The 10,017-nt window shown below is 37.3% G+C and overlaps 1 protein-coding gene across 1 annotated transcript; it reads right to left on the bottom strand.

Moving 5' to 3' along the window:
- Positions 1–4,719: 4,719 nt before the first annotated feature.
- pdcb (phosducin b) lies at positions 4,720–7,768 on the bottom strand. The gene is made up of 3 exons (XM_038716973.1): positions 7,723–7,768; positions 6,431–6,579; positions 4,720–6,133 (listed from the first exon to the last, which is right to left on the bottom strand). The coding sequence occupies exons 1-3, from the start codon at positions 7,766–7,768 to the stop codon at positions 5,618–5,620; spliced, it is 711 nt and encodes a 236-aa protein (XP_038572901.1). The 3' UTR covers positions 4,720–5,617.
- Between the last annotated feature and the right edge of the window lie 2,249 nt (positions 7,769–10,017).

The following is a 10,017-nucleotide window of genomic DNA, read 5'->3' as shown; positions in this document are numbered from 1 at the left end:
GATTTGAGTTTGTCAAGGGTACTAGAGCATTATGGGAGTTGTATTTCTTACATTTAAACAAGCACGTGTAGCTAATATGACTTGGCGTACTGATTATGTTGTTTTGTAAAATTTTATTTATTATAGATATTATATAGTATTAAAATAATTGGAGACAAAACAGAAACATCAGTGATAGAAAGTTTAAACTTTTAGGTTACACAAATGTCTTCATGTTTTTTCTATCAAGGAATAGAACTGGATTCACCTCCCTATTAGCTTTTTTTTTTTTTTTTTTTTAAAGAAAGCTAGTAAGTAATTTTTTGTAAAGATTTTTTGTTACTAATGTTTTTGGAATCCACTGTTTTCAAAGTCAGGAATAAACCTTTACGTTCAATCTATGTAATTGAATGTATTTTATAGGATGGAATAACTTGTTGCATGGCAATTTTCCTATGAATTAATAGGTAAATAGAATTGTGGACGTTAACCATTCATTTACTAATGGTATTTGTCCTTTGTGTTGACCTTTAGTGTTGACTGAATGCACTTTTATTTAGTCTGAATACCCACGGCAGATGGCGCCAATACATACTAAAAGACAACTCTGCGAGTGTGTGTATTTGTGCATGTACAGGATCAGTATGTGTGTCACTAGAGGGAGGATGTAATTCAGAAAAATTGTGTTTTTTTGGAGAAACTTACATTGTGCACTCTTGGAAAGTCCAGAGATGACTGAGCAGACCAACCTCTGACAAATTCCAGTTATCACAATAAGGTGAAGAACAAAAATACAAGACCGCAGAGCAAAACCTCTCATCAACCACAACATTGATATTGGATGATGTGATCCATTCTCATGAGGCAGTCTTTGGCCTTGTAATAAAATATCATGCTATACTTAATGGACATCAGTTTAATGAAGTGCTTTATGTGCAGAGCTAATATACCACTATAAATCCTGAATATCATCAACATGGCTAAACGTCATTTATTTTTAACTTGATGTTGTTAAACTTGTAAACAAAGCACAAGGTTAAGGGTTATGGATAAAACTATGTGTCCATCTATCTCTGTACAATACTTGTCAGTATGAGCTGCAATGTAATTATAATATTGTTATGATGTTAGCAACCATGCACGAAAACATGGAGGTTTGTGGGGTTTAATGACATGAAGAAAAGTCAATGTTCTACAATTACACACATAATGCACAATGGATAATGCTGTTTTTAAAGCTATATGACTAAACATATTATTATTTGAAGATACAAATTTAATAAATTAGGGATTTAGTATTCAACCCTAGAAATACATATCTGGCAGTGAAGAGAAAGCTTTTAAACATTTTCACCATCATTTAGGTTGATCAAATTTTCATAAAGTAAGAGGCATTTGGACTAATGACTTCTGTATTTTGAAAATCTTGGTTTGGGCTTTGAAAACATTTTTTCTTTTCATGTGTATAACTACCCTATAGATTCAGTTAGATTTTTTTTTTGTCACTATACATGTGGGCTTTAATTACTTCCACAGGTAGGTATTTAGACCCTGTCTGGACCAGTTTTGACAAATACCTCAGTGGTTTATTGGTTCATAATCAAGGTGATACTTCTATGAGACAATAACTGATGGCACGAACACCACAAACACGAGAAGTGTTAAGGCAAAGGTTTGCTCCAGGCAGCGGAACTATTTTCTTACACTTGTCTGTCACACCTGGATACAAAGATGTACAGTAACTTATAGCAACACTGCTGTGCAATCATCCTAATCACGCATTAAGTCAGCCATGTTGGTTGTTGTCAGCACTTGTTATACAAGTGAAACCTCAATGGAGGACACTTAGCAATGCAATCTATGGTGTTTGTGGCAGTGGAGATGTGATTAATGTCGACAAGTTCACATTTTGACTTCTATATAACAGTGTGACAGAAATTCAGAAGAACGTTGGATGTGTAATAATTCATCCCTTCCTCCATCCATTCATTACTCCACTGTCCGTTCATTCAAACAATAAATAAAGTCAGCCTAGCTTGAGAAATACCAGTAAGACCAACCCAAAGTTGGACTCATACTCGTGATTCTTATTTCTTCTATCCTCCCTCTTTTAATCTTAACAGTTTGACCACTCCACCTTTATTTTTTAATAACAAATTTGTACTCTGTGTTGATGTAGTAGTTGCATCATATCTACTCATTCCACTCATATGAAATGTGGTTGTATGTAAAAATACATACAAGTTTAATCTCATCTGGAGTAAATGAGTCAAACAAAAATATTTACATCATCACTTCTTCACTGCATACAGTTGTCGTTATGTCATCTCACCCCCATCCACTGTCCATATTTGGTCACAGGGACTATGCGTGCCTCAAACCAGGTCTCCACTGCTGTGTCATGACATCACCTCAGTGCAAGGGGCTTTATGTGGGTGAGCTAGAGCGTGGCAGCTGGACTTTCCAAGAGTCCAAACACAAAAATCACAAAAGGTCTCCAATTAGCGAAGCAGAATAAACAAAGGGGGACTCAAAACGTCAGAAATGGGGGTGGGATCAGGTGGTCATTGCAGGGGTAAACACAGTGGTAAACACTGGTTTGAAGTGAGTGATGAGTCGAATCATGCTCTGGGGCCTGTTTCAAAAACCAAGTTCAAAGAGGTATCTGGGTAACTTTGCTGGGTAAACCTGAAATCTATGTTTGGAACATGCAAAAGCTGTTTTTTTTTAATTATTATTTTACTCAGAAAAGTTATCCAGATAACTCAGTAAACCTGCTTCTTAGAAGAGGCCCATGCTTTGATGATGTATATGTTCTGCAGAAAATCAAGGCAAAATACACCTTCTCACTTAACCCTTGCGTGGACTCTCATAGTAGCTTCTGTGCACTCATTGAATCCTGGTCCCTCTTTGAAGAATAACTTTGAAGAAACTGCACATGACAAGTATGGCTGAAGGTCAGAGGCATATCCCTGGGTAGAAGCTCCTTTAGTTGGTGTGAACTCTGTGTGCCTGTGGTGGCACACATACAGTGTTGAAATTGTGAAAATGGGCTGCCACTCTTGCATACAGTAGTCTACTATAGCATACTATAGTCTAGGTCAGCAGCAAAAAGTCTGACTGACATGTTTGGGCACCTCAGGAAAACCTCTCAGTCCTCAGGAAACTCTTGTGGGAGGTATCCAAAAGATTTTTGATAAATCTTAGACACGCTACTCTGTGAAAGTGAGGTGTTACCAGCTAGAGGCCATGCAAGTCGTGCCAGATGAGGTACTTTGGAAATATGTGTCAGAGTTCCCTAGATTTTGCATTTTGAGTAATTAGAAATCAAGAGCCCCTTTGCCGGCAATATATAAGAGATTATTGGAACTTACATTAAAACACATAAAAGTATACATCTTTGAATGTGTTTGGAGGTGCTTTTGCAACTGTAGCCTATAGAGTTGGCACACCGTGTATAACCACATATTAATCAATTTAACGGTGAGATTGAGATGACTATAATCCTTTTATTTGTCTTGGGTGTAAAAGCACTCAGTATACCTCTACTATTAAAGCTACAACCTTAAGTCTGTAACAGGATTGGCCCGATTACTACAGTATAGATCATTAAATAACAGTCTTTGAAGCATTACATGCTGCTATCTGATATTATGACTATGTTAAGCATGGCAAAAGTGAGGCTGCATAACTGTAGTTACTTACAAATACCTTCAATAAGAAGTCATTAGAGCCAATGGTCGGCCTTAGTTGCAAAACTCTGTTTCCTACAGTAGCAGTGGATATGTTTGTGTGGTAATGTGTCTGGCAGTTTCTAAAGATATGTGCAACTTAAATTAATTCACGACATATCAAATTGTGGGTTAGTATTGCAAGTCTTTACTTAAAAATCTTAACCGGCTTTTATGTTGTGGTTTTGGCATGCCTGCAGCACAATGGGGTCACAGGGGAGTCAAGTCTATGTTACAAGACTAACAGATGAGGTTATTTAACATGTGAGAGCCTGCGTTAACAGGAGAAAATAGAGACGTCTTCTGCAATGGTATGCAACCCTGCAACCAAGGGTGGTGCCTCTGTTTTGAATATAGTGTTTTGTTATTTAACTGTTGTAAAAAAGTTGTATGGTCCTTTACATAAATATTTCTAAAGCAAGTTAGGGTGATTCAGACAAAGTTTTGTACCAAAGGCAGGCCCTGCTCCTGGAGTGTAGATGGTGATGTATAGACAGCAGTTGAATGGTGGAGCCTCATTCTTGGCCGAAACTCCTTCTTTGTAATTGCAGTGATTGAGCAGGACGCTCAGTCTGTAAGAAGGTATCACAAAAGTAGTAGTTTTAATTATGAGCTTATTTGCTTTCTTGTCGAGAGTTAGATTAGAGGATTAATACCACTCTCATGACTGTATGCTAAATATGAAGGTGCAGACAGCCATTGGTTAGTTTAGCTTAGCTTAGCACAAAGACTGGAGACCAGGGGACTGCTAGCATGGCTCTGTACATAGATGAAAAATCCCCCTACCATCTTCTTTAAAGCCCTATAGTGAACACTTTACATTTCATTTGATTTATCAGTACAAAAAACTAGGCACAAAAACAAGTTATGGTTACTTTCTGTACTTCCTTGTTAACACCGTATTGTTGCCAGGCAACCAGCAGACATTCTAATATCATAAATCAATAAAATGCCACGCAAACTTTACTATTTTATGTAATTTTATTTTCAGTTTTAGTCAACATATATATTAGGCTATGCTTCATCACATTCCAGCGTGCAGTTTAAAATAGTGACCAAATCCTTGGAAAAATCAAAAATGATGCTGATGATATTGACCTTTGTGCTGAGTCAAGGATGAGGCTGAGTCATATCACACTAAAAAACCCATGACCCATGTCTTCCTTTTGTATATTTCCATGAGTTTTTCCACTTTCACAATAAAAAATACACAGAACTGGATGAACGCCTCACTGATGATGGTAAAATACCAGTGGCTCATTAATGTTTTCTCCAGACTCCAAAATGCACTTCCCACCACATTTGCTTAATTAAGTAAGAAGGTAGGACTAACAGCTGGAAGACATGTTTACACAAAAATGTTTCCACATCCAGAGTGCTTTGGCCTCTAAAGTCTTAAGAGCCCCTGTTCCGTTTAGCTCATTAAAGGTCTTTTCAATTTTGGCAAAAAAAAAAAAAAAACTATACATGAGGATGTTACTTTGTATGAACCCTTTATAAAAATTATAAACTTGTACACAGATCAACCTAATCAAATGCTACAAAACATTTTTGAATTGATACATTATTTAAGTACATACATATTTAATATTTACTATCATTACAAAATAAAACATTGCAATTATTTTAAATGACAGCTAACTGGTTTTGGCTTTTGTTTGGGTGGTGGAGAGATTTCTGATACATTTTTATGAATAAATAAACACTGTATCTCATCACCTTACTGTAACCCACAACTGTATTTGAGAGCACCCATATCTGGGACATCAAGGTTTTTCTCCTCAAGAGCTAGTGGAGATGTTACGGTTTTTCTATGTTCTTATGTCATAAGTTGTCTTTCACAGATCTCTATCCAGCCCTCCAGGACAGCTTCCTTTCTTTCTCAGAAGCCCCAAGCAACTCTTTGTTTACTCAACATTGTGTTCTTCCTCATCTTCCATACTTGGCAGCTCTTTTTCTGGCAGCAGCCCATAGCTGTTGAGGAAGGCCTCCACATCAGTGGCGAAGAACTCCTCATTCAGGTGCTGTGTACAGGCCAGGAAGTTTCCTAGTAGTTCTCCAGCCTTGTACACCAGCAGTGTAGGCAAAACCTCATCTGAGAACCGCTCAGCAGCGCCGGATGACACGGCATCAATCCTGCAGAACTTTACAGTGGGGTACTCAGTGGCCAGGCAGTCAAGGCAGTTGTTGAGCTCCTCACAACCTTTGACCCCAACCTTGTAGATGTGAACAACCACTACTGTGCTGTAATGCTCCTTCTCTATGACTTCTAGGAAGGCCTCTCCACTGTCCAGGTCATGCACACCATCAAACTTGGGCCCAAAGCTGAGTTTATCATGCATCTCCTGCATGCACCGCTTTCTGTATTTCTTTAGACATCCTTCATCTTCTTCCTTAAGCAATTCGTACTCTTGGACACTCATCTGAAAAAAATTAATTAAAACAATATTTAGGATGTATATTGGCTATGGAATTTGATAATTTGTGATTTATAATGATTGCTAGATGCATGCATTCATTCATTCAGGCAAGTGATTTCTAAAATAACTGCGAGAAGCTCTCACCAGACTTTTGTTTGCACTTTTCTTTTCTGTACTAGTGCTACACAAAGATATAGCTGTTTCATAATGCACAGTGTCCAAAGATCATCATCAAAGGCACAGTGTTTGCTGCCCATCAAAGTAAAAGTCTACAGTCTGCTGTGGTCTGCTTGGTTGTACCTTGCGGTTGAGGTTTGCTCTGGAGTTATCTTTTGGCTTGTTTGGGGATGACATTTGTCTCAGCAGTTCCTTTTTTGCTTGTGGCAAGTTTTCCTGGTCCATACTTTCCAACTTAAACCTTCTCCAGTCATTGATGACTCCTTTTGGACCTATGGAGAAAGCAAATAGCATTTTGTATTCAGTGACTGAAGCATAGTGACAAGTATATCTCAGGCTAGCCAACTTTGTAGCATCCTTTAATTCACTTCTTAAAACTCACTTTTATCGAAAAGCCTTTTCTTAAATTGTAACTGTTTAAATCCTGTTTTGGTTTTATTTTTTTATGCTCCTCATTGTTTTACTCTATTATATGATATACTTTCTATTCTTTATTCTGTTTTGTTGTAAAGCACTTCATAACAGCAGAAAAGTGTTATATTAATAAATGATTATTAATAGTATTAGTGTATATATCTTAAATATTTAGTAAGATGGTGTAAAGGCAGGATGAGGCAACAAAAAGTCCTCGTCCAGCTAGAGTAACTTTGTTGGGGTTTCATAACGTAGCAATGATATGTTAAGAGGCCTTGAAGCAGTCAGCTAACCTTTAGTCTGTTAGCCTCTAGCCCTAACCCCTGCCTGCTAGCCTCCAGCCTGCTAGTAAGCAGCCTTGTGTTTCTGGACACCTCCACTGCCGCGCCCCACTTGGTCAGCATGTCCAGGCCAACAATACAGGGTTCTTGTATGCTGGCCAGCCAGAATTGGTGATTGGCGTACTCTCCCCAGTGCATGTAGTCTTCACTCTGGCCTACTGGCCTCCACCCTGCCCATCAGTCAGCTAACCTCCAGCCTTCACTCCGGCCAGCTAGTGACCGGCCATTTTCTTTTGCTTTGTAAAATGATAATGTGCAGCTATGAATATTCGGTGGGTATTGTGTATACTGTTTTAATTTACGGATTAAGGCTTCATCCCAGCATTCTAGGAAGTGCACTAATTGCATCCCTGTTGCATAAGAAGAAGATTAGCGTAGCATGTACACTGCCAAAGCTCAACAGATCTGTGCTTTGCTTTGGTCTTCCTGGATAAGTAGTTGCTCTGTAATCAATGCTTTTGCTTTGCTATTTATAACATTCTGTTAATTAAGTTAATGATTTAAATCTATTAAAAGCACAAATAAAATAACACTGACTAATAACAGAAATTTATGTTTGCACAGATAGATAGACCAGATCCACTGTCGAAGGCCCAAACACAAAAGCTAACAGGTTGTAAAAATTGCTGTGTGATGTTTGAAAACACTGTTTCTACTCACCTGTGTGGGTTGCGGTCTCTTCCAGATCAATAATTCTGTCAGACATTTTTCTGGTTAGCAATCTGTAAGACAAAACAAAGAGAATCAGCCTGCGTTAAAGGAGGTCATTCATATAATGTAGATTGCATGATTCGGACTTTTGATGTTTGAATGAATTATTATTTTACTTCTTTAAGGTGTTAATGGCCTGTAACACTTGCTTGGTCTCATTGTTCTCAATTAGATAATTGTATAGCTATAGATTTAAAACCTTTGCACTGTGAGAGAGCAACTGGATACCAAGTGAGTCCCATGATATTTAATTAAATTAATGTAGTCTAAGAAGATTACTGAAATAGAACAGATCACTCTCTTGCTTGCTGTTAGCCCTTAGCGCTGCTGTGTTAAAATGGAACAGATGGAATTAGGAACTAAAAGCATGAAACCATAAAGAAAAAAACCAAACACAATCATACAAACACAACAACGGCAAGAACAACATATATGTGCGTATCAAACATAATTGATGCATTTATTTCTACATTAAAAGTGTTCCATATTATGACGTGTGATTTCATGTGCACATAATTGTTCATCATTTACACACACAAAATCCATTTTAATCTCACACTGTTTTGTAATTCCTGTGGTATCAGTGTTTGGACCAGCAGATGTGTGTGACGTGTGGACAGCCAGTGTCCAATTGGATAAAATGGTTTCAGTTAGTTCCCTCCTGCTGATCTGGGCTGATGATCTTTGTGGCAACCTCTCCAACCCCGAAATCCACAAGTAGAGATTTGCCATGATTAGTTCTAGCATGAGCAACTGAAGTCATATATAAATGTTTCACTTCAGTACATGTATGTGTGTGTGTAAGAGACACAATAAACAATAAACTCTTGTAAACAGCTGACTTTCAATTAGACACAGACCCATGACTAAATTATGAACGAAAAGAAAGAAACGTTTGTTCTCATTTTATGCAGAAGCCTTTTCTTTAAAACAAGAAAGAAACTAAATCAAAATTGGTAAAACATCTCTATATGATACCTAATGTTGCAACAAAGTGTTAATGGCAAATTATGTACATGAAAAATCAACATGCCCCCCGAAATCAGTCTTGAATGTATGTAAAAACATACAGATCAAATAACTTCTCCTATTACATCCATTCAAAACCAAACTTTCAATTTGTAAACACTTGTACACAAGTTTTAGCTGATTTCACTCCATTATCTTAAAAAATAAGAGACGTCAATAACGTTTTTCTTACCTCTCACAAGTCCTCCCTTTGTATCAGTAGCTAACCTTGCACTGGTCTACACTTGATCACTTCAGTAAGCTAATGTGTGGCTGGATGGTGTGTGTTTTTGTGTGCATGCGTGTATCTTTTCCAGCCAATGAGCTTGGTCTAATGGAGATTTCAAAAAAGACCCTATTGACCAAACAGAAATAGTGCATAGATCCTAAGAGGATTTCTCTTCAGGAATTAGAAGCCTCTACTTGATAAAGGCCCAACTACACACAATGAAGAGAGTGAGAGAGAAAGAGAGACAGGGAACTGTGTTGCATTTCACTATTATAAACAGCACATTAAGAGTTAACTCAAACAAGGGCACAATATCCCTGAGATGAACTCTCAAATAAAGTGATCTTGTCTGGAATTCAAAGTTCTGCAAGGCATAGCGCTTCACACGAAATTGAACACATGATGGGAATCTTTCAAAATACAAAACACTGCTAGCGGCTGGGGAAAAGTTAGTGATGCTTTATCATGTGCTTCTTCATTATTTTCAACACAAACACCACCCTATAGTCTCTTCTCCCTGCGTAAACCTTTCTTCTTGTAGCTCACCACAAGTAGCATTAAAGCTAAAACAATACTTTTTTATATTCACAATATAAAAAATACATATGTATAGAGCAAACATAACATAGCAAATGTTTTATGGTTAAGCACATAAGTTCTTGAAGTTATGGGGGAATTAAATTATTAAAAAGTTGTAATTCTACTTCTAGTTTTAGTAATTTCATGGTTTTATGTCTCCATCTCTCAAGAATTTCCGCTTTTCACTGGTGGAAGAAGTATTGAGATGTTTTACTTGGTAAAAGTACCGATACTCCAATGTAAAAACATGCAATCAAAATCTTACTTAAGTACAGTATTATCACCAAATTTTGCTCAAAGTATCAAAGTTAGTGTACTCATAATGCAAAATGGACCATGTCAGAGTGTCATAACTATATGATTTGAGTTTAATTACAGATTCATAAACATGTAAGCAGCAGTTTAATGTTGTCGTGTTGGGTAGTTTA

This window comes from Micropterus salmoides, unplaced genomic scaffold (genome assembly GCF_014851395.1).
Source record: "Micropterus salmoides isolate LMB-PRFRI ecotype aquatic unplaced genomic scaffold, ASM1485139v1 Ms_hic_scaffold_13, whole genome shotgun sequence".
Taxonomy (NCBI): Eukaryota; Metazoa; Chordata; class Actinopteri; order Centrarchiformes; family Centrarchidae; genus Micropterus; species Micropterus salmoides.
The sequence above is the reverse complement of the archived record's forward strand: the minus strand, read 5'-3'. Positions and strand labels throughout refer to the sequence as shown.